The 23,285-nt window shown below is 42.0% G+C and overlaps 1 protein-coding gene across 5 annotated transcripts in view; it reads right to left on the bottom strand.

Moving 5' to 3' along the window:
* Ccdc85a (coiled-coil domain containing 85A) overlaps nt 1-22,070 on the bottom strand; it is a 184,185-nt gene extending 162,115 nt beyond the window's left edge. For 4 of the 5 annotated variants that reach the window (XM_028778292.1, XM_028778300.1, XM_028778305.1 and 1 more), the window contains exons 1-2: nt 21,373-21,633; nt 14,423-15,377 (exon numbers count right to left, since the gene is read on the bottom strand). In XM_028778292.1, coding sequence (XP_028634125.1) covers nt 14,423-15,377; nt 21,373-21,633 — 1,216 coding nt within the window. Of the gene's footprint in view, nt 1-14,422; nt 15,378-21,372 lie in introns of all 5 variants that reach the window. The other variant, XM_028778284.1, reaches the window with a different exon arrangement.
* Nucleotides 22,071-23,285: the final 1,215 nt, after the last annotated feature.

Here is a 23,285-nt window from a genome sequence, read left to right as displayed (position 1 = left end):
GAGGGAGGGAGGGAGGGAGGGAGGGAGGGAGGGAGGGAGGGAGGGAGGGAGAAGCAAACAAGAAAAAACAGAGGGAAAAAAGGGAAATATGGCAAATACAGAGATGACCCTTTACTCACAGAACAGCTCAAAGTCATTTGTTCATTTCCATACACACAGTTATAGACAGTGTGGCTGTCAATTTCCCCAGCTACAGTAGACTATTAGAAACAACAACATGGGACTTCCGGTTTGGGACCGAGCCTAGAGCAGGTCGCAGGCAGCAGCTCCGTACCCAACCGCAGAAAACCAAGAAAAACAGGGACTCCCAGGAGCTTGAACTCACGCAGCATCCCAGATACCCTCACAAAGCCAGGCCCAATAATAAATACGATGAATAACAATTTACATCCAGGGAAGAGAAATCTCCCTGAGAATCCCCTTCTTTTTTCTTTCCAGGTAAAATTGAATCACCCGTGATGCCTGCTATTAGAAGTTCTAACCCAGATGGACCAGAAGCCAGGAGCCTCGCCCTTACCCTCACCCCCTACCTTTTCCCACCTGCACAAGGTCCCCTGAAGCTGGGCAACTGCAAGATCCTGCTTGGCAACTGCAGATAGACTCAAAGCAGTGTACCATATCATCTGAAGAATAGCAGGGAGACCATAACTCAAGCAGTGTACCATATCTTCTGAAGAATAGCAGGTTGCAGTCCTCCTCACCCCCACGAATAACCAGGACCTGCCGGTCGGGTCAAGTGGCACCCAGACGTGGGGCTCAAGGCACGGACCCATCCGGACGGACCCTCATTGAGAGGATGTGCGCACGACATCAAGATTGAGCAAGACAGAGATCATCGCCCGTGACCTGTCGTCCACGGAACCAGGTTGATGCTGCCATCAAGAAGGCAGTTGAAGTTCATTACCATCAGCTGAAAATTGCAGAGGATCCAGAAGTGACTCCGCAGGAGACTGACACAGCTGTCAGCTCCCCTGCCTCCCCCTACGGTCGACCCCTAGACTTCCACGCCCTCCAGAAGGGTTCCTGGTATGCCTGGCTTTGCCCTCATTTCTCTCGCTAGAGAGCTTGGCCTCTTGATCACCACAACAAAAATTGGCTTTTTCCTAAACCAAGGCCACCCTTGATATGGCCGCTAACATTGGGGAGCCTTCCTTTATGACAATATTACACCCCAAACTGACAAATGGTTGGTAACTTGAACATTTACAAGAGACTAGGATGGCTGTGAGTTAGTCCAATGACGGGATTATTGTAGGTCCACTTCCCAGGGGCCCACCCAATGCAGCCGAAAAGGAGTGCGTGGTGCTCGGAGTGGGTGCAGCCTACATGGCCTAAGACAGGGCTCTCACCCTCCTTTCACCCACATCAGAGTCCCTTGACGTTGCCCATCGTTGACAGCCTAAAGCCTTCGACCATCGATGTGACTCGTCTCACATCAGTGTTTTGGGGTTGTGAACTTGTCTAAGACCCCCCATAATTAGACATCCAAATTCAAAACTCACATAGTTGGGATTGAACATAAGATGCCTTCTCTAACTAAACAGAGAAGGGGGAGATGCCAGAAGCCAGGACCCTCGCCCTTACCCTTACCCCCTACCTTTCCCCACCTGCACAATGTCCTCTGAAGCTTGGCAACTGCAAGATCCTGCTTAGCAACTGCAGATAGACTCAAAGCAGAGTACCATGTCTTCTTAAGAATAGCAGGGAGACCATAACTCAAGCAGTGTACCATATCTTCTGAAGAACTGCAGGTAGATCATAATTCAAGGCAGTGTACCATATAGACCATGACATGTTTCAAGGCACAGGCCAAGAAGATTTTGTACTTTTCCACCACCTGGACCCTCTTACCCCCTCCCCTTGTAAAACATGCTATAAAAAAAAAGCATTTCATGTTCAAAAAAAAAAAGAAATTAAAAAAAAAAAGGAAAAAAAAAAAAAAAGAAACAACAACATGAGTGAAGCCTGCTGAGGATGGAAGATAGTACCACTGATAGCATGGGATCCATCCAGGGATATGAATGCAATTTGGGAAATATTAAAGACTACTGTCAGAAATTTCAGTCTGGAAAAAATTGGGTTCACATTTCTCTTTCTAACTGGAGCTTAACTGCGATCCTTACAACAACGCTTCTGGAAGACTGTATCATTCCTGAGTAGGGAGTTCTGTCTTTCATGTCCCCACAGTATTTGCTTGTTCTTGTGAGGATGAACATCTACCCATCCATCTACATCCATAGGTCACTTTTTAAAAGTCTTTACCTCGTGACACTCAACAGCACAGAGGTTTGTATTTGTCATGTTCTAAGTTCCAATTAATTCAACGACCCTATTATTTCTATTATATCCTCTAAAATTTATCAGAACATAGACAGATTTAAGTGATTTAAATTAGGGGTAAAAGAGTAGGCTTTCTATCAGTGGAAAGAGATTCTTGATTGAATCCACGGCAACAACTCATGTGGCTGGGTGCCAGAGACGTTTTAATATTTGCTTGACTAAACAATCATCTCAGTGTTTGGCATAGTTCAGATACAATATTTATGTTATCAAAATGTACATAAATACATACACATAAGCAAACACAAATGATCTTCCTACAGAAAAGACTGGCCAAGTAGATTTACAGAACATACACAGCTTTGTGGATTCACTTTCAGGGGAGGTGAGAACCAATCACACCAACAACTGTTTCATTTCCAAACCTTCCAAGTTTTCCAATGGCCTCTCAGATACTCTGCTACTTTCATGAATCAAAATATTTGAAAAAGTTTATGTCAAATATATTTTATGATTAATGTACCAAGCTTTATACATACAAGTATAATACAATAAATTCTAATTTTTAAAAACATTTTAAATTGAGCTAAACCATCTAAGTTTTCCAATTGCTTGCCTCTTAGATTCATTATGATTTTTATGTCATTCATTCAAATGATTTTTATGATTAATGTGAAATGCTTTACACATGGAAGTAAATATGGTACATTAATTCTACTTTTTAAAACTTCTTCAATAATTTCCCATCAAAGTACAAATAAGATTACCAAAACATGCTAAGATATTAAGAAAAAGCACTATGCATTCCATTAACTATTTAACACAACACAACATACAAGAGATGAAATTTAGTTCTAACATTTCAAAATTAAAGATCTTTCGAGATAAATTCAATTTCTATTGTCTGGATACATGGATAAGTAATGTTCTGGCTTTTAAAGCAAAACAACAGATTTTTAAGAATGATCATTTCTGCTATGGTACACCATTGCATACCTTGCTCTGGAGAAATCCTGCAGAGTTCCTCCTACACGGGTTATCTTACTCTCACAGATGAAGCTACTCTTGTCATGTTTTTCCTTACTCATAATAACCTTAGTATAAAATTAGGAGTAGTGTAACATCTAAGATTGTGGGAGGTTTGAAATGCAGCATTGTCATGTGGGAAATACTCAGCATTGTATGGCTTGCACTACTGTGAACAAATTAGAAAGCTATATTCCATTTCCCAGCTGAAGGCACAACCTTTAAACACTAAAGCAGTCCTCCCCTGCTCACATGACAGCCTTTCCATGAATCTAGTCAAACAATTCTACCAGACAAAAGCATAGATTATTTTCTTTTCTTTCTTTTTTTTTTCTTTACTGCAAAGCTGTTGAACATTCAGACAGCCTTGACGTAGAGTTGAGAAGAGTGAAGACTCACCAATCCTGTGTTCTATTTTTAGTCCTTTCACTCATAGAGTTACTCAAAGGAAAAAAAATAAACTTTCTTCTTCCCAGGATACTTTAGTGTTTGAAGAAAGCTACAACTCCTATGATTTCCTAAGGGAAAACACAGGAGGAGTGCTTTTCCCCTGGACTGGTCATTCATATCACTAGTGAGTGATATCTGGCAGTGTACAGGGTGAGCACCCAGTCAGCATCATATGCATACTTGAGTAAAGGCTTCCACCACTGATATTTTCAAAGATAGAGTAAATTTAGTCTGCAGTTGAATTGGAAAGCACTTCCTAGAAGACTAGTTTCATGAATCAGGGCTTCCTGTAGTCACAGCACTGGGGAGGTGGACTAGGAAACAGACTCGCCTGACTCATGTAGAAAACCCTGTCTTAATTTTGCTCTCTTCCAACTTAGAAAGAGTGATAGTGTCTAGATGCAGTTTTCTCCTGTGGACAGAGTTGTTGGGAGACACAACCTCTCTGTCTATATCTATAGAGTCTCTAAACTGTCAACACAAGAACAAGAAACTTTCAAGAGCTAGGCTTATAACTCTGGCATTCCTACCAATGTGACCAAAAGCATTTCTAAAGGGACCTTGCCTTATGCCAAAGAGAATTTCTTCTCATATGTCCAGGTGGCTAGGGTAATGAGAAAGGAAGACACAGTTATTGTCCATTAAAATATTCTCAAAGGAACTCAGGTGGAGACCCTCTGCTCAAACAGAGGCCAAACTGACTACAAGAAGTCCAGGTAGGCCATCTACCCTTGAACCTCCCTGATTCTTTTGGTGCACCCCTCCTCACCATTATCCTCAATCCTCCCTCCCTTCTGATCCCTATATTCTAGCTCCTAACTCGGGCAGAAAACCCCAACTCAACAAGAAGCCATTCTGACTGCAGAATATCAGGTACGCTGCCTGCCCACAGATCTGCCCTATCTCAGTGCCCCCTACCCTACTCCCAATCATGCCAATCCTCCTTGTTGCCCCATTCCAGACCTCAACTCTGGCAGACATCACCTGTTCAACCAGAAGCCATAGAGACTGCAAGAAATCTAGCCCCTAACTCTGATGGAAACACCCTGCTCAACTATAAGCCACAAACAGCAGAGTACCAGAGTGGAAACAAAAATAAAATAAAATAAAATAAAATAAAATAAAATAAAATAAAATAAAGGAATAAAACACACACCCAACAAAAGGAAACTCAGAAATCAGCAATATAATCATGCTAGACCCAGATGTTTAGAGACTAGCATAGGAACATGACCAACAACAGCCAAGGCAATATCACAACCAGAGACCAGCTATGTTACCACAGCAGGCCCTAAATATTTCAACACACCTGAAGGACAAGGAAAAGACCTTAAAATCAACTTTATGTAGGTAATAGAGGTTCATAAAGAGGAAATGAATAAATCTCTTACAGAAACCCAGGAAAATACAAACAAGGAAATTGGAGGACATTCATAAATGCCTTAAAGAAAGAAAAGAAAAATAGTTGGAGGAAATGAATAAAACTGTTCATGACCTGAAAATAGAAATAAAAGCAATAAAGAAAACACAAATTGAGGAGTATCTAGAAATAAAAAAAGCTAGATAGGTGAATAGAAACTACAGAGGCAAGTTTCATAAACATAATACAGATGGAAGAGAGAATCAGAGTCATTGAAATTACAATAGAAGAAATGAATACATCTGTCAAAGAAAATGTTAAAATCTAAAAACTTCCTGGGACAAAATATCTAATAAATCAGGAACACTATAAAAAGATCAAACCTAAGAATAATAGGAATTGAGGTAGAAAAAGAATACCAGTTCAAAAGCCCTGAAAATATATTCAACAAAACTATTTAAGAAAATTTTCCTAACCTAAAGAGTGACATGCCTATCAAGGTACAATAAGAATACTGAACACTAAATATATTGGACCAGAAAAGAAAATCTCCTCATCACATAATAATCAAACACCAAGCATACTAAACAAAGAAAGGATATTAAGAACTGCAAAGGAAAAAGATCAAGTAACACATAAAATAGTTAGAATCACATGTGACTTCTCAGTGAAGACACTAAAAGCCAGAAGAACTTCAACAGAAGTGCTTAAGACTCTAAAAGACCAAGAGGCCAGCAGAGGTGACTATACTTAGCAAAACTTTCAATTACCATAGAGAAAATAAAACATTTTATGAAAAAAATCAAATTTAAACAATATCTATCTATAAATCCAGTCTTACATAATGTGCCAGAAGGAAAAATCCAAACCACGGTTAACTAGACATATGAAAACACTAGAAATAAATAATCTCACACTAAGAGGACCAAAAGAAGGGAAACACACACACCACCACCACCAACACCACCAACACCAAAACCAATAAAAAACAATAGGAACTAACATCATTGACCACTGATCTCTTTCACTATCAATGAACTCAATTCCTCAATAAAAGGACCCAGTTTAACACAATGGATATGAAAACAAGACTCATCCATCTACTGTATTCAAGGAACACATCTCAACATCAAGGATACCCACTACCTCAGGGTAAGGGATTGGAAAAAGATATTCCTATCAAATGGACCTGAAAAGCAAGCTGATGCAGCCATTTTAATATCAAAAAAAGAAAAAGACTTTATTAAAAACATAACAAAGAACACTGTGTAGTCAAAGGAAAAAAATCCATCAACATGATGTATCAATTCTTAACATCTTTGTCCCAAATATAAGGACACCCACTTTTGTGAAAGAAGCACTACCAAACCTTACGTTATATACTGATGCTCACACACTGATAGTTGGATCACCTTATCCAGACAAAACCTAAATAGAGGAATGCTAGTGCTAATTGACATTAAAAGAAAGGAACCTAACAGAACCTTTCAGAATCTTTACAAATCACTTCACCCAAACACAAAAGAATGCCTTCTTCTCAGTGCTTCATGGAACTTTCTCCAAAATTGATCATAAACTTGGACACAAAACAAGTCTCAATATATATAAGAAAATAGAAATAATTCCCTGCATCCTACCAGACCACCATGAGCTAAATCTGGTTATCAACAACAGAAAGCAGACAAACTCTCCTGAAAACTAACCCTCTACTGAATTAAAAATGAGCCAAGACAGATATAAAGAAAGAAATTAAAGAGTTTCTAGAGTTTAATGAAATGAACACACAGCATATTCAAACTCGTGTAATACAATGAAAGTGGTACTAAAAGGAAAGTTCACAGCACTTAGTGCCTATGTAAAATAACTGGAGAGATTTCATGCTAGCAACTCAACAGCATACCTCAAAGTTCTAATCAAATTGAGGGCTAAAATCAATAAAATAGAAATGAAGAGAATGATATTTTTAAAAATTCGATGAAGCAAAGCATTGATTCTTTGAGAAAAATCAACAAGATAGACAAACCTTTATCCAAACTAACTAAAAGATGGAGAAAAAAATATCAGAATTAACAAAATTAGAAACAAACGGGATAACAACAGATACCAGCAAAGTCAGGAGAATCGAAAGAACATACTTTAAAACCTGTGTTCCACCAAATTGGAAAATCTAAGAAATAGATAACTTTCTTGATAGGTGCCACTTGTCAAAGCTTAAGCTAGACAGATAAGGAATGGAAATAGACCTATGAGCCCTGGTAAAGTAGAAGCGGTCATTAAAAGTCTCCAAACAACAGCCACAAAAAACCCTGAGGCCAGATAGTTTCACTGAAGAATTCTATCAGGCTTTCAAAGAAAAGCTAGCACCAATACTCCTTGGATTATTCAACAAAATAGAAACAGAATAAACACTTCCCAATTTACTTTATGAGGCTACAGTTAGTCTAATACCCAAACCACATAAAAAAAATCAACAAACAAATAGAATAACAGTCTAATTTTCCTTATGAACAAAGATTCAAAACTTATAAAATACTTGTGAACAAAATCCAAGAATACATCAAAAGGATCATTCACTACAATCAAATACGCTTTATCGCAGAGATGCAAGGATGGTTCAACACATGGCAACCAGTAAATATAATCCATCACATAAATAAACTGAAAGAAAAAAACCTGCGTATCATCTCATTATATGCCAAAAAAATGCCTTTGACAAATTCAACATTCCTTCATAAAAGTACTGAAGAGATTAGGGATACATGGGACATACCTAAACATAACAGACAATTAACAGAATGCCTATAGCCAACATCAAATTAAATGGAGAGAAACTCAAAGCAATTCCACTAAAATCAGAAACATGGAAAGGTTGCCTACTCTTTCCATATCTATTCAATATAGAACTTAAAATTTTACCTAGAGCAATAAGATAACTGAAGGAGATCACAAGGATACAAATTGTATCCAAAGTATTATATTTGAAGAAGATAATGATAGTATATATAAATGACCCTAAAAATTCCACGAGAGAAATCCTATAACTGAAAAACATTTTCTGAAAAGTTACTGGATACAAAACTAAATAAAAAATAAAAAATAAAAATAAAATCAGTAGCCCTTCTATATACAAATTGACTGACATAGAAATCAGGAAAACAACACTTTTATAATAATCTCAAATAATATGAAATATCTTGGGATAATAACTCTAATCAGGCAAGTGAAAGACATGTATGACAAAAACATCAAAGATCTGAAGAAAGAATTGAAGAAGAAATCATAAAATGGAAAGATCTCCCTTGACCATGGATTACTAGAATTAACATAGTAAAAATGGCCATCCTGCTCAATGCAATCATAAAAATTCCTTCATAATTCCTTGTGGACCTTGACAGGACAATGCTCCATATGGAAAAACAAAAAATCCAGAATCATTAATACAATTCTGAACAATAATAGATCTTCAAGATGTTGATCACCATATTTGATTTCAAGCTCTAGTAATAAAAGCTACATGGTATTGGCATCAGAATAGACATGCTAATTGATGGAATCAGACCTAGTGTAGTGGAAACTCCCAAGATTCTGTGAGTGTGACTCTAGTGAGGACTCCTAGTAATGAAGGCTATATAGCTTGATGCAGTCATATTCTGTAACCAGGCTAGTGGTAGAACTGTAACACCCATCCAGCCATAAAAACTTTGAACAGCAACCTGTCCTGCCTTCTATAGTGCTGAAGCAATGGTGGCACAGAACTTGTCAGAGCAGCCAACCAATGACTGGTTTAATTTGAGGCCTATGTCAGGAGAAGGAGCTCATGCTGAACACTGACTGTATGACCAGAAATTGGACGCTGCATAGTTCAGAGACCTAGGATAGACCAAACACAACTGTCAAAACAACAACAACAAAAATCAATAAATCCCAGTGATGTTCTGCTATACAAATAGATCAGTGCCTAGTCCAGCCCTAGCCCATCATCAGAGAGGCTGCCTCCAGCAGCTGATAGGAACAGAGGCAGAAACCCACAGCCAAATATTTAGCAAAGAGAGAGCCCAGGTTGGAGGTCTCCATTAGGTTACCTCCCTCAGAGCTCAGGAAACCCCACAAAAGAGGAAGAGCAGGAATTGTGGGAACCAGATTGGCTGTGGACACAGAGAGCATGACAAACTGAATCAGGTAGGCAGGATGGGGCTCACAGAGACTGAAGAGGCAATGTGAAACCTGTATGAGTATATGGGTATGTGTGATATTGACACTATATATATTTCTTGGTTTGGTGTTTGGGGGTCCTCCTGACAGTGCAGGAGGAGATGTCTCTGACTCTTTCACCTGTTCTTGAGACTCTTTTCCTTCCAAAGGGTTGCCTCACCAGCCTTGATGTGAGGGCTTGTGCCTGGTCTTATTGAATCTTGTTGTGTGGTGTTCAGTTTATGTCTCTGGAGGTATAACCTGCAGGAGATGAGAGGTACAGGGAACTAAGAGGAGTAGAGGGAAGGGAAGCTGCAGTCAGTACACAGTATATGAGAGAATAAATAAATAAAAATCAACAAAAGAAAAAGGAAAAAAATTTGTTCAAAGGACATTCTGTGTCCCTCTTGCTTTCAAATGAATAAAGAATATCATAAAGGCTACTATTCCTTCTGTGTTTTCCTTCTTGTTTTATGACAATCAAAGATTTGTTTAACTGTTTGTTTTTAAAACTATTTGACTCACTGGCAATGCTCAGTGGGTAAACTGTCTCTGTCCGAGATCAACAACAGAGAAGAGCTGCTGGTGCTGCTCCTGCTGAACAATAAAGGCCCTCCAGCTGGTGTCTGCAAGCAATACTTGAAAAAGGAGATACCAGTACCTCCTTGGAAAGCTCAACTCAATGTCCCATTTTGACAGAATCAGGCAAATAAAACCCATCTTTTCAATGTTTGAGGTTCTGTTTGTATATATTTATAGCTAGAAACAGCTATTCACGGTTTCTATAATTACAAATCTAGACTCCAATAAGCAATTTTAATAAATGGGAATATTCCTTAATGTTGAAATCTATTAAATGTTGACGCTACTTCATTTTTTGAAAATGGAACTCTCAGCTCTCTATAAGCTAGAAAGTAAAAATAACCACAAGGAAGTGTGTCCATGCACGAAGATTTTGGTTAGTCTGGGAGATAGGTGCCTACGTACGCTGATTTTGTTGTTTTTCAAACAGCTATAAGGAATGATTATAAGAGCTCAGAAATTTAAAGAGAAAGAGCTTAGAAGTTTAAAGAGGGAAAAATGTATCTAAAATCTCCCTTTGCTTTCTAGATGAAGATGATTACATCAAGTGTGACAACCACAGGAAGCTAGCAGATTAAGTTCAAGGACTGAAAGCATGAGAGGACTTAAAGATGCTGAGAAACAGTCAGCCAAGATAGCCATGTCTGCGGATAGATCTCCTTAGTGTGCGTGGGTGTGGTTGCGGGGATACACATCCTCTGGGAAGACAATGCCCTGCCAGCACAGAGTTTACCAGTTTCAGTCTGCCACAGCCCAAACCATCCTCCCACTTGCTTTCATGTGCTTTTTTTCCATGCAAAAATATGCAAGGGCTTCGTTTGCAGCACTTACGGTTTGCACCAGCCCCAAACCGAGTGGCTCTGGAAATGACTCAGCCAATCTGCAATTCAGGATTAAGTTCCTGGCTGGTTCTTATCTGTTCATACACCAATGGTTACAACAAATTGTGTGTGGATTTAAAAGTAGGGAAAAGTATGTCTTACCATCCATATCAAAAATTAATTTGTAATGGCAGAATAAATACAAGTTACCAATGCCCAACTTTACAGGTTGATGATCCGTAAATATCTCATTGAGCCACTTCAGTTTTCAATTAATTACAGAAATAAAAATGCAGAGCACATGTACTGGAACTACACTCTGGTGAGACTATCAACTCTTCGCAGAAGAGCCATTACTTAGGAATGAAAACACTTGGTGACAAGAACTGAAGTAGCTATGAAAATTTTCAATCATATAACTCATGCTAGATTTAAGTTATTATACTGCAAACCTTTAAAATTTATTTGCTTGCCCACTAAGTCTACCCGACTTCAGGGAATGAAAAGTCATGTATAACATCACCTTTATCTGAAACTCTACCTTTAAAAGCAACATCTTTTCATAAAAAGGAAGTCAACAGATTAGAGAAGAAATGAGCTTCAGTCCAGTCAAGACCAGCTTGATAAACTGATAGCTGTATAAGCTATGTCCTCATATGTATATGTCCTCAACTCGGAAGGTGAGTTCTCCTCTTACATGCCGACTCCCACCACTTTATTTATGGCAGGACTGACAGCCCTTGCCAAGGCAGAAATCAAATACATCCTGGAAGAACAGGAAGAAGTGAAACTGCCTGTGTTTGCTGATTACATGATTTTTATAGAGAAATGTCTGAAGTATCTACAAAAAAAAAGAAAGAAAGAAAAGGAAAAAAAAAAACAAAACTTGTTACACCTGGTAATCAAATCAGATGAAGTTAAAAGACTTAAATCAACAGTCCCCAAATCAGTAACAATTCTCTTAGATATTAGCTGCTATTCAACAAGGAAATTAAGGGGGAGGGTCCCATTTATACTAGGAAAAACAAAAAAAATAGCAAAAAGATCTATATAAATTTAATGTAGGGTCTGGTGAGATGGTTTACTGGGTAAGAGCACTTGCTAAGCAGGCATAAGGCCCTGAGTTATAATTCCCAGGAACCACATAAAAAGCCAGGTATAGCCCAAAATGTGCCTGAAAGCTGGACACTGGGGAGTCAGGGTGTGGGTGCAGAAACAGATGTGTACCAGCCTAACTCCAGGTTCAGTAAGAGAATAAGAGGAATAAGAGGAGGTATACCACATGACTTCTGATGTCTTTCCTCTAAACTTTATATATGAACACATATGTGCATACACCACCAATATCACACACACACACCCACACACACACACATACACACACAAAATCAAGGAAGTAAAGGACCTGTATATTAAAAACTATAAAAAAAAATGAAATAAATAAAAGAGATAAACTAAAGAATATTCTATAATCATTGATTATATAATTGATATAATCTTTACCAAAATCCTAATATTTTTCAAATAAATGATTTTAAAAATTTTTTAATTAAAATGAATATATAAATAACTTGAATATCCAAAACAATGTTAAACAAAAGAACAAGGCTGGAGACATCACACTCAATTTTAAAATACATTATAACCTAATCATAATGAAAACAACATAGTGCAATAAAAAAATTTTAAAAACTTTTAAAGACACACTGACTATTGCCCATTGGAACAAGATAGAAAAAGATCTAAGAATAGACAAGCATATTTGATCTATTGATTTTTTTCCAGAACTGAGGACCAAACTCAGGACTTTACACTTGCTACATAAACATTCTATCACTGAGCTAAAAGTTTCAGACAAACAGAAGGACAGAGGGGGTAGGCACAGCAGGATGACTATAGGCATTAACAAGATACTACATATCTCAAAATAAAAAATAGCAAACCTCAAACATGACTTGTATGATGGATATGCTAATTAGATCAATTATGCCACATTATATGTACAGAGCCAACATACCTGTTTTACCTAATACACTTATGCAATAATAAAAAATAATACTAATGTTTTAAACACAGTAAGATAAAATAACAAACTGTAGTTTATTTAAAGAACCATTTTGTAAATGAATCACTTCTCCCTCAGTCGTTTTTGTTTAAGAAGTTCCCTTAAAATAGTACACAGAGTTACTTCTCAAGCTCATTAAAGAGTAATCACAAATGGAAAAGGCATTAATTTTACCTTTCCATTAACCCACTGTGGCCCTTGAAGACAAACATCATAACCAGTCACGCCTCTCATGACGGCAGCAACCAAACTCTCTTTCCAAATGACTTTGGGCTCTTGTGGAGAACTGTGGGGCCCAAGCCGCCCACAGCTATCAAGGTACAACAGGGAACTGGCTTCTCCCAGCCACCTCTTATGTGCACAACAAAGAAACCAACAGTATTTTATTTTTCCTGCCTGCTCCTTCTTCTTTTCCTTTTCACTCAGAGCACTGGATACTGGACGGCAAGCTTCCAGAGTCCCTTTTAGCACTACTGAGAAGGATTATGATGAAATGGAACCCAACAGGTCAATCCCCAGTTACAATATTGAAAACTCACCCTTTTGTGTCACTACTAAAAACTGGCAGCCACCTCCATCCCTGCTTGGAGCTGGCTGTCCACAGACTCTGGAGCAGATTTCAAATAGAATGATAAACCTCAGATATCTTAAATGGAAACCTCACAGTTGATAAAAAAAAAAAAAAAAAAAATCATGGCCACACCAACCTAACCACACATATGCTAAAGAACTGAGGGTAGGGTGGTAGAGCTTTTTTATTTTCTTTAATTGTTTCTTTTTCAAGTTAAAAGTGATTTCAGAACCAGACTGCAGAAAATTAAGCCTCTTCCAAAAGGGCTAAGAGCTCTAATATAATGTCACCTCAGCAAATACAGTGGATGTTCTACTTCCTAGACTCCAGACAGTGCACATTTTAAACAGGCACATTTAACTGACCCAGAAACATGTCTCCTGCCATGTAAGTACATTAGGTTCAGAATATGGTTGAGACTTTGGTGAAGGAGTAATAGGCTTTGAGTAGGGAAGGGATCATTTACTGCATTTTAATGCAAATAAAAAAGGTCACAATTGATGCGTTCACCCCATCCCAACAGAAAATTTAAAAAATCAACAACAACAAATAAAAAAAAAAAAAACAAGATAAAGGCACATGAATGGATACTTAAGCAAACCCCATGGAGTCAGTTTAGGAACATGACATTTCATTGTTGTTTTTAAATATTCATTTCTTCCTGTACATAAGCTAATCACTGGATTCATCTGGAAACCATGCCACAAGCAATGTCTGGTAAGAAGCAGCATACAGCTAAGAGAATGTTCAAGGACACAGCTAAAGGATCTATTTTTATCCAATAAAGAATAGATTTCCCCCTGGCAACTCAGCAGCACAAGATGAACAGTTCACCTTTCCTCTGTAACCCCTCACATCCAAGCTCCAACTGGCTGATAGCTGTAGAAGAGAAAATAAATAAGGGGAGAAGGGGGAAGAAATACATGATCTTTATTCCTGACAAATGTTAGGTCTCCGACCTATCTGCCCCTTAGCCAAATTTCCCTCTTCCTAATACTCCAGGAGATCCCCTCTGCATTCATAACGGTCTACTGAGCTGCTAAGACAAAGCAGTTCCCCAGCGCGTACTGACCCACCATTCATGCCGCTGTAGACATTCCGGTGATGGGGTGATGAGTCCTCTTGAGCAGGCCGCCGGAGGGTGCCCTCCCTGCTGCCCCCGCTGCTGCCTCCACCGCCACCTGCATGTTTGTGATCAGGGCTGCCCCCGTAATGTTGTTTGAGATGCTCTGGGCTTGTTCCCCTGGCTCTGGGGAGGTGCTCCAGGCTTCCACCAAGGGCATGTTTCTGAAGATGTTCAGGGCTCCCTCCGCTGTGCCTGGCATGTTCCGGGCTGCCTCCAGGCCTGTGCTTCTGGAAATGTTCAGGGCTCCCACTCAACACGTGCTTGGGCAGCATTTCTGGGCTGCTCCCTGGGTGTGGGTGCCTCTGCTGCTCCGGGCTGCCCTTGCACAAGGGCTTGTGGTGCTCAGGGCTGGGTCCTTTCAGTGCTTTGGGGTGATCTGGGGTCCCGGAAGCCCTGGGTTTGTGTAGATGTTCAGGGCTAGTGCTCCTGTGTTTGGTGTGCTCTGGACTGCCCTCACTCCGGGGCTTCTGTAAATGTTCAGGGCTGCCCCCGCTGGCATGGTGTTTGTGGTGGTCGGGGCTGTCAGTGCTTCCAGTGCTGGAGGTGCTGCTGCCATCACCCACATCCCGCACATAAGGGGCAGCGGAGGCCACCAGCTGGCACAGGCTGGCCTGGCTGTCAATGGAGCAGCGGCTGCCGGCACATCCTGCACCCTTCTCCTCATCTAGCAGCACGCAGAGTTCCTTAAGCTCCATATTCTCCTTCACCACCTCCTCCTGCTTCACCTCCAATTCCTTCAGCTTCTGCAAGTATAAGGCCACTTCCTTGTGCATCACTCCAGCTGTGTAGCGACCCAATCTCTGCCACTCCCGGGACACCCTTTTGCCTTTCTGCCGGTCATCGTCCAGGAAACAGCATAGGTCCCTCAGTTCCTGGTTGTCTTCCTGGAGTTTCTGGTTAATATCCTGAAAAGAGAGATGGAAGTTCAAGGGAGACAGACAGAAGAGGTGACATTTCATCTAGACCCTCAATATGGAAAGCCCCAGAAGCGAATAATCCTTACAGTAGTTTTCACATGTGGCTTACGAACCCTTTGGCAAATCTCTATCTCCAAAATATTCACATTCCGATTCATAACAGCAGCAAAATTATAGTTATGAAGTAGCAAAGAAAATGACTTTATGGCGGGAGTCACCACAACATGAGGAATGATATTAAAGAATCTCAGCATTAGGGAGGCTGAGAACCACTACGCCAGGTGAGAGACCACAGAAAGTTGAAAACTGAAGATAACCATAACGTTAAACTATAGGTACTGGTTATGTTCCATACAAAATACTCTACCAGTTATTTTATTCAGTTTCCCATCCCAGTGCTTAGGAGATAATAATTAAGAATTTTTCACAGAAGAGCCTGGGCTTCAAGGAGCCTTGCTCAGCCAGCAATTAGGAAGCAGCACGTTGATAAACAGGAAATTCGTCTGGAGACAAGGTTTCTCTGTCCTACACTCCAGAAACAAAGATGGTGCCATGGTGGCTCACATGGGCAATCTCAGGAACCCTAAAGGCTGAGGCAGGAGCCTTTCTAGGACTTTAAGGCTAATTTAGGCAACCCTGGTGAGTTTAACACCAGTGAAAGAAAAAGAGAGAAGTAAAGAGAAGAAAGGAGAAGAGAAGAGATTAAAAAAAGAAAAGACAGTTACTAGTGGCTTGAAAATACTGAGATGTTCTAAGGAAACACTTTGAAAAAGCTGATGTGACGTTTTCAAATACAACAGAGCAGGAGCCACCCATTTCCTCAGCCCCTAGGGAAAAGTACAGATGCCCCATTAGGGGCATTTTATCCACCCTCATTGGTCATAACCACTGGAAATTCACCCAGGCACCTCACCTCTAACATAAGCCAAAGCTGCTGCTATTCTAATACTGCTCTCCCGAAGTGCATCTCTCGGCAAATGTCACCTCCACCTATTGCTCTTTATAAGAATACCGGGTCATTCGGTATCTCCTCCCTCACCTTCCATCTCTGAGCCAAACAAATCTTTGGAACATGGACCACCAAATGCTCAATTTTTTTCCTCCTGCCATGAAACTTTAGTAGCTTCCCATTCCCCTTAGGATACAGCACGAAATTCCTCAAGTGCCACACAGCCTCAAATGTTCTGTCTCTGTCTACTCCTGTAGCATGAATAGCGATTCGTTTGTTCACTCACAAAGAGTTAGTAACCATAGACTATGTGCTAGGTACTAGTGAAAATGTTTGAAACTTTCATGAACATTGACAAGACCCTAGGATCTACCATTCTACAGCTTTCACTAGAGTCAGGGAGTATCATAAAGCAAGTTCAGACAGTAGTAACATGTATGGAAAATGCTAGGTGAAAACCTGCCTCTTCTTCCTACCTTCAGCCACTGCCTTGTCTTCTGTCTTCCCTCACCAACCTCAGTCAACACTCCTTGACAGAATGGTCTTCAAAAACACTTTCTGCATATTGAGCCTGTCCTGAAATACTTCAGGTACCTCCCATTGCCAGGGAAAATTAATAAATCCCTTTTCTATTTGATTATGTATTTCAAGTAGAAAATATCTCCTTACTGGTATGAAGTTACATAATATGAGAGATTTTTCTGAGAAGTGTTCCCCAGAGCCATAATACTATCCTGATGAAATGACTCTCCTATCCAACACAGAAGCCTTTGCCATACCTGAGCATTCACTAGACATCACCTTCATCCCATGTAGAGCCCTGACAATGTAAGAAGCAGACGTCTGATGTCTCTGTATATGTAACATATCATGCTATGCTGCGTACAGTGGACACAATATATAATTATGGGCATCTCAATTCTTTAAAGCTCTAAGCCTACTGCCCAAACAAGCTACAGCTGTAGCTGCTGAAAAAAGAACCTCATGTTCTTTTTAGATAGCCCTTGTTATATTGAAATGTACAGTAGGAGAGTTAGCCCTTGATGCTTTAAAGAAAATTAGAAGCTTTGGGTATTCAGAAAAAAACATGATTCCAAACAAAATCAATCTTAATAAGATTCAATAATTATTCAACATTTAGCTCTATCCAGGCATTTGAGATCAACTTCAAATTGTGTTGCTCTTCATTTGAATGAATTTCCACCTGAAAACACTTGAATTTCTCTGTGCTGTGGCTGTTTGTGTCTGATCTAGAACTGTAATGCACAGAAGTGCTGTCGGTTTTCCTTAAGAAGTGAAATGGACGCTTTTCCAAGACCCCAAAGCAGGTGGTCTAGCCAACGTGGGCCCATTCCCATCTTCCATGGCTCCTTCTTCCGACTATTAATGTTTTGGGAATATTATTTGTCTTCAGTGTTGGTCTAATTTTTTCAACCTCTGATGAAGCAACCAGATTGAACTACTAATCTTGTGAACTAGCTTCTGATACATTAAGATGTAGGCTTCCAAAAAAAAAAAAAAAGCTAGCTGTCCCTTTAACATCTCTATAAGCCACAAGACATTACCCTAAGTGCCTAAAGTACATTTTAAAAGTTAAATCCACTCAAGATTCCAACTCACTAAGAGCTGTATCTCCAGTACAAGAATTGTTTTCGTGTAGCTCTCATCTTTTCTGCAGATACTGGTAGTTAAGGAATACAGTGATTCAAATGATAATGCCTCCCCACATTACCACCGCTAACAGGCTCAGCTGTCTGAACAAGTCTCCAAAGTCTCCCATTGGTGTTGCTACTCTATCTGGAAGACATTTAGGAGGTGTGGCCTTGCTGGAAGAAGTGTGTCACTGGAGATGGGCTCTGAGAGTCAAAGGGCCTCTCTCGCCACTTCCTGTTATCTCCATTACCTGCTTTGTGATTGCAGTTGGGGATCTGAGCTCTCAGTTTCCTGCTTTGTCACGGTCACGGTGTTTTATCAAACTAATATATACAAGGAGTGTGGTGAAATTAACATAATGCAAGCAACAAATCTGTAGCTACTCAGTTCCTTCGAAGCAATCCCCACCAGGATTCCAGGCTCAGCAGTATGCAGAGATGTTCTTAGATCCTTACAGTACTCGAACCAACATCTCCTCCCTTCAAGACTCTGTGTCCACACACTAGACAAAGAATATCTGATAATCATTTTCTGGACATTTCACATCTGTGTGACCTTGAGAAACATTCTTAACTCGTTGGTCTCATTGTGTCTGTGTCACGTTTAACCTTCATAAAAGCTCATGTAGTATTATAATGTGCCACTGAAGAGACCAAAAGACTGAGGATGGTGGGCCAATCATTCCCCTAAGCTGACCAAACTGTACACTGGCACTGCCACCTAGTTAGATATGATTTAAATGTCACGTCACAGAAAGTCGTTGTGGTTCCAATTTTCCAACGTTTATAGTCTTCAAGAGTGCCAGGCCCTTAGAGGCCCCCAACATGGAATCACTTTCTTCCAGTTAAAACAAAAATAAGAAAGTATTCCTATCCTCATTTGGTCAGGCACATTCATGGCTCACTATGGAATCCAAGAAAACTCCCATCCAAACTGGTAAGTGGGAGGGAGAACAGTGGCCTCAGAAGTGTACTCAAAGCACAGCACACTTAGGATGGACAAGAAGCCTGGGCTCTACCACAGCTACAACAAAAAGGGGCAGTCTCTGCAACAGAAAATGACCTGTAAGGCATGAGTGACTATTCTGGTAACAAAGCCAAGGGCCCTAATACCTCAGTCCCACAGGAGTGACAAAGCCTTCCTCATGTGAGACTCAGAAGGATGGCAAAGATGACAGTGTGTCACCACTTTCCCCCTTCACCAGATGCTCACAGCCTACATAGACAGTCCATAGGAGATGAGCTAAACGTTCCTTTTTGTTCAGATACATATAACAACCTCACCTCCTTGTTCACCTATATGCAACAATCCTGCCCGCCTGATCAACCATATATAACAAGCACACTGAGCTTGAGGAGTGCTGTGGCTCTACTCCATCTGAGTGAGCACATCTCACATGATCCCAGCTTTTCTGTGTGTCTGTGTGCTGCCATTTCCTCATGCCCCTCCCTAGTCAGGGTTCTGGAATCCAAGCCATGCATGAACAACATAGCGACCACTTCTATCGACTCTGAACTTGAAAAAGAGGTAGCCCACTAAGCCCTGTGTTATTGGCTCATGAATCCAGACCTCTGAACTGTCTGCTTGAAGAAAAATTGCTCTTAACTGATAGTTATTTTTCGAAATGAGGCTGCTGGAGGGGTGACCAGATAATGTTCTACTCATGCTGTTCCTCCCTGACCTCTCCTAGACTTGCATATAGTCAACATACAGAGCCTAAAAGAAGTTCCAAGGACTTCTTGAGTTATTAATATTAGTTCTTCATCTGAGTGAAATTTTTAGAAGTTAATTAAAAACTCTCCCAAGCCACACTGTGTTTCAAGCCATGGAGAACACTGAGCTATCACATTACAAGCAAGTCCTACTGACCAGCTTTGCCAAGAAACCCAGCTCCTGGAGGCACGTGGGTCTACTTCATACTTTCTCTTGATGACAGTAACTACCACAGTTTCCAGCATCAAACCTCTCTACATTATTGTAGTTTATTCTTACAGCACCTTAGGAAATAGACCTGACTGTTCACATTTTATTAATCAATAAAACAAGGACCTGAGAAATTAATTACAAGCTTGCCACCCTGATAAATGAGGATTCTTCAAACTTACTTCCAAGACCATATTCCTTCTATTCTACCCTTCCTCTCATTTCCCCAAGGAGTCTGATACTTAACAAATACTCATTCTTAATAAATTAAAACGAGAAAGATTTTGACTGTGAGAATAGTCATATCTGCAGCCACTGTAGGCAGTGTGTGACATTAGGTTTGGACCTGAGGAAACCATCTCCCACACACAGGTGAGTCTGGAGCCTCTGTTCCTTCACATTCCTCGGCATCCCAGAATCCCAGAGCTGGAGAGCTGGAGCAATTAAGGAATGGTGCCTATTCTCTGAGACAGAAACATTTTGTGCCTGGAGGGAATTTGGTCCCTGAGGTTCCTATGTTGATTTCGTTTGTGTCTGGCTTCCTATAAACAAAAGCAGAACAATGAGAGGAAGGAATACCAGAAGGCTCCAGGCTAGCTGTGAGCAGAAGTTTGCAGTGCTCAGCAGCAGGGCGGTTCCCGATGGGTCTGCTGCAACCTGACTGACACATTGGAGCTCTCCAAACAAAGTTCCTGGTTTTGGGAATAGACCTGGCTCAAAACCAAAGCATCACTAAGAGCACTTACCCGGCGCCTTCTACACTTGCCCCCTCTCCATGATTAATAAAATTAATGTGATACCCAGAGTGAAGAAAGAACGCAGGGAAGTAAAGCAGTTTCAGGTGACACCAACCCTAGTAAGGGAAGAAAATCACGGGGGGCTAGGAAAAGACTTGAAGGCAGAAGTCACGCTCACCTGCACCCAGCACCAAGTCACACTCACACTGGCTCCTCGAGTAGTACCCGAGGCTTCTCTCCTATCCCCAGCAGTGGTGTCCTTTCTTTGCCCTCTGCTCACCAGAAAGCTAGTGGTGGCGCAGAAGAAGCTACACCCGACCCCTAAAGGTGAAGATGTACTGAGCTAGCAAACTCGTTAGTCTTCTCCTGTGGGGTACTGTAACCTAATTCCCTGAGCATCTTGGTTCCTTGAGACATTAAAGGTCCCCTGTGCTCACCATGCCCCTCTCTGACTTCTGGCATCCTTGGTTCCTGTTCCTTTAGTCTCAGAAAAATCAGAGAAAGCCAGATGCCAAGTCCTCGTAAGAAGAGAAGAAAGGGCCTCCAAAGTTTGGAAAACTTTAAGGGCTGGAGATGGGGACAAGGGGTGCTCCAGGGAGAAGGGAGAAGCTCACCTGTTGACGGAGGGACAAGAAAGTTTTGCTCTCCCACCCTACTCGCACCGCGACTCCCAGATCCCTGCCACGCCCAGCCCAGCCTTCTTGCCAGGCCCAGTACTCACCTTGAGCCCTCGGATCTCGCCGAGATGCAGCTGCAGGCGGCGGTTGACCTCGCGAATGAGGTTGCTGTGGTCCAGCATCGCGCTCACCTTCTCGGCTTCGGCGCGCCGCAGGCTGCGGATGAGCTCCTCCTTGCTCCACTGCAGCAGCTCTTCGTCCGTCACTTTAGATAGATCCTCCACGCCCGCGGGTGTCGACGCGCCGGCCGGAGTCGAGGGACAACTTTCCGCCGCCGGCGCCGCGCCTCCAGCCGCCTTCGACATGGTATCCGCGCAGCTTTAGGTGCGAGTGGGTGGAAGAGGCGAAACGACTGGCGAAGGTGCGGGCGCGGCTGGGCGGCCTCCGCCCACACCCCTGTGCGCTTCGAGAGTCAGCGGCACCTCCCGCGGACCGCTGCGTGGGGACGGCGGGGATCGCGCTGCGCGGCCATCCTACCTCGCCAGCCAAGCGCGCGTACCTGCGGAATCCCGGGGCCCGACAGCCAGCTCCCGGTAGCTGCAGTGGTCCATCCCAACTCCGCGCAAGTCCATGGTGAAGGGCGCCGGGGAGCAGGAGCGGGCGGGGACACCCAGAGAGCTCTGCCTCAATCCCCTGCCCTCTCCTTCGCTCAGATCGAGACAGCCACCCCTCGCGGTCACACTCACGCACACGCCCTTCCCTCCCCCTTTCTCAACCCCAAGGCTCCGCTGCTCCCCTAGCTGCCCAGGGCTTGCTGAGCGTTTGGGCTCCCAGGGAGGCTGGAGCGCGCCGAGTGGCTGTCCTTCCCGGAAAGCTCCGCGACGCCGGCTGGCTGTAGTCCTGCCGCTGATCCTAAACTGTTCTGGGAATCCTTGGGTTTTCAGAGCCCAGAGGAGGATGGGCGGGGGTTGGGGAGCGGCAGCGGAGAGGAAGCTGGCGCCCCGGACGCCCGCATCCCGCAATGCCTCCGGCAAGGGCCAAGCGCAAACGACACTCAGCTGCCCAACGGGACCCTGAGCTCTTGGTTCTCTGCTGCTAGGGATGGCTGGGGGCGCGGTTCCCAGAGCGCAGGGGTGCGGGTGGGGCTGGAGTCAAGAGCAAGTACCGCCAGGGCCTTGCGAGGCTCACGCGCGCCACCAAGTGACTAAAGGCGGTCCCCTCCCCTCCATCTCGGCAAGTCAGACTAGTTACCAGGCAGGAGAAGCAGCCTGCTGACCAAAATGAGAGACATTCATTACTTGGAAGAATTGGATGCAGACATTTCGAGAGCAAGACCTACGAATAGCTAGCTAGATACACTTCAGAGAACTGAAGCAAGAAAGCTTGTGCCGGAGGTCACAAAATCCTCAAGCTCAGGAAAACAGGGCAAAGAGCTGTTGAACTCAGCTCTTTGGGGACATCCGCCCCATTCCCAGGCCTTTGTTTTCTCTAAAAATTCACCACCTTACGAAGAAGCTTCAGGAGGAAGTGCTGGGCCTTTTAAACATTCATTTGAGAAGCATCAAGGCTTTTAGAAAATAAAATAACTTCTGCTTCTCCCTAGGTCTGGATTTCCAGGTCTGCACGACCGGTGCCCTTGGAAAAGCAGTCTGAAATACCAACCAATACAAACTGAGCTTTTCACTCCTCTGTGCTGAAAACTGGGCTGGCCTTTGATGATCTTATCTGGAAGAAGACAATTTGGGATCTATGTTTGGGTTAGTCTCTGCTTAAGTATAGTGCAATCCTCTTTCAGCTGAAAATACACTTAGTTTTCTAAAGGATAGGTGCAGAAAGCCCTGACAAAATCATTTTTAGGAAGCCTAAAGGACCAGAAAATTAAGAATCACATCATCCCAGCCTGAGCGTCTGTCTCAATGAGGATCTCAGTCACAGTCCCTCTAACGAGGCAGTGTGTATTCTTCTTTAAAGCTGTCACCTAGTTTAAAAAAAATAATAATAATGAGTTCTGGACTGA

This window comes from Grammomys surdaster, unplaced genomic scaffold (genome assembly GCF_004785775.1).
Source record: "Grammomys surdaster isolate TR1022 unplaced genomic scaffold, NIH_TR_1.0 67, whole genome shotgun sequence".
In the NCBI taxonomy this organism is placed as follows: domain Eukaryota; kingdom Metazoa; phylum Chordata; class Mammalia; order Rodentia; family Muridae; genus Grammomys; species Grammomys surdaster.
This window is presented reverse-complemented; position numbering and strand designations above follow the sequence as displayed.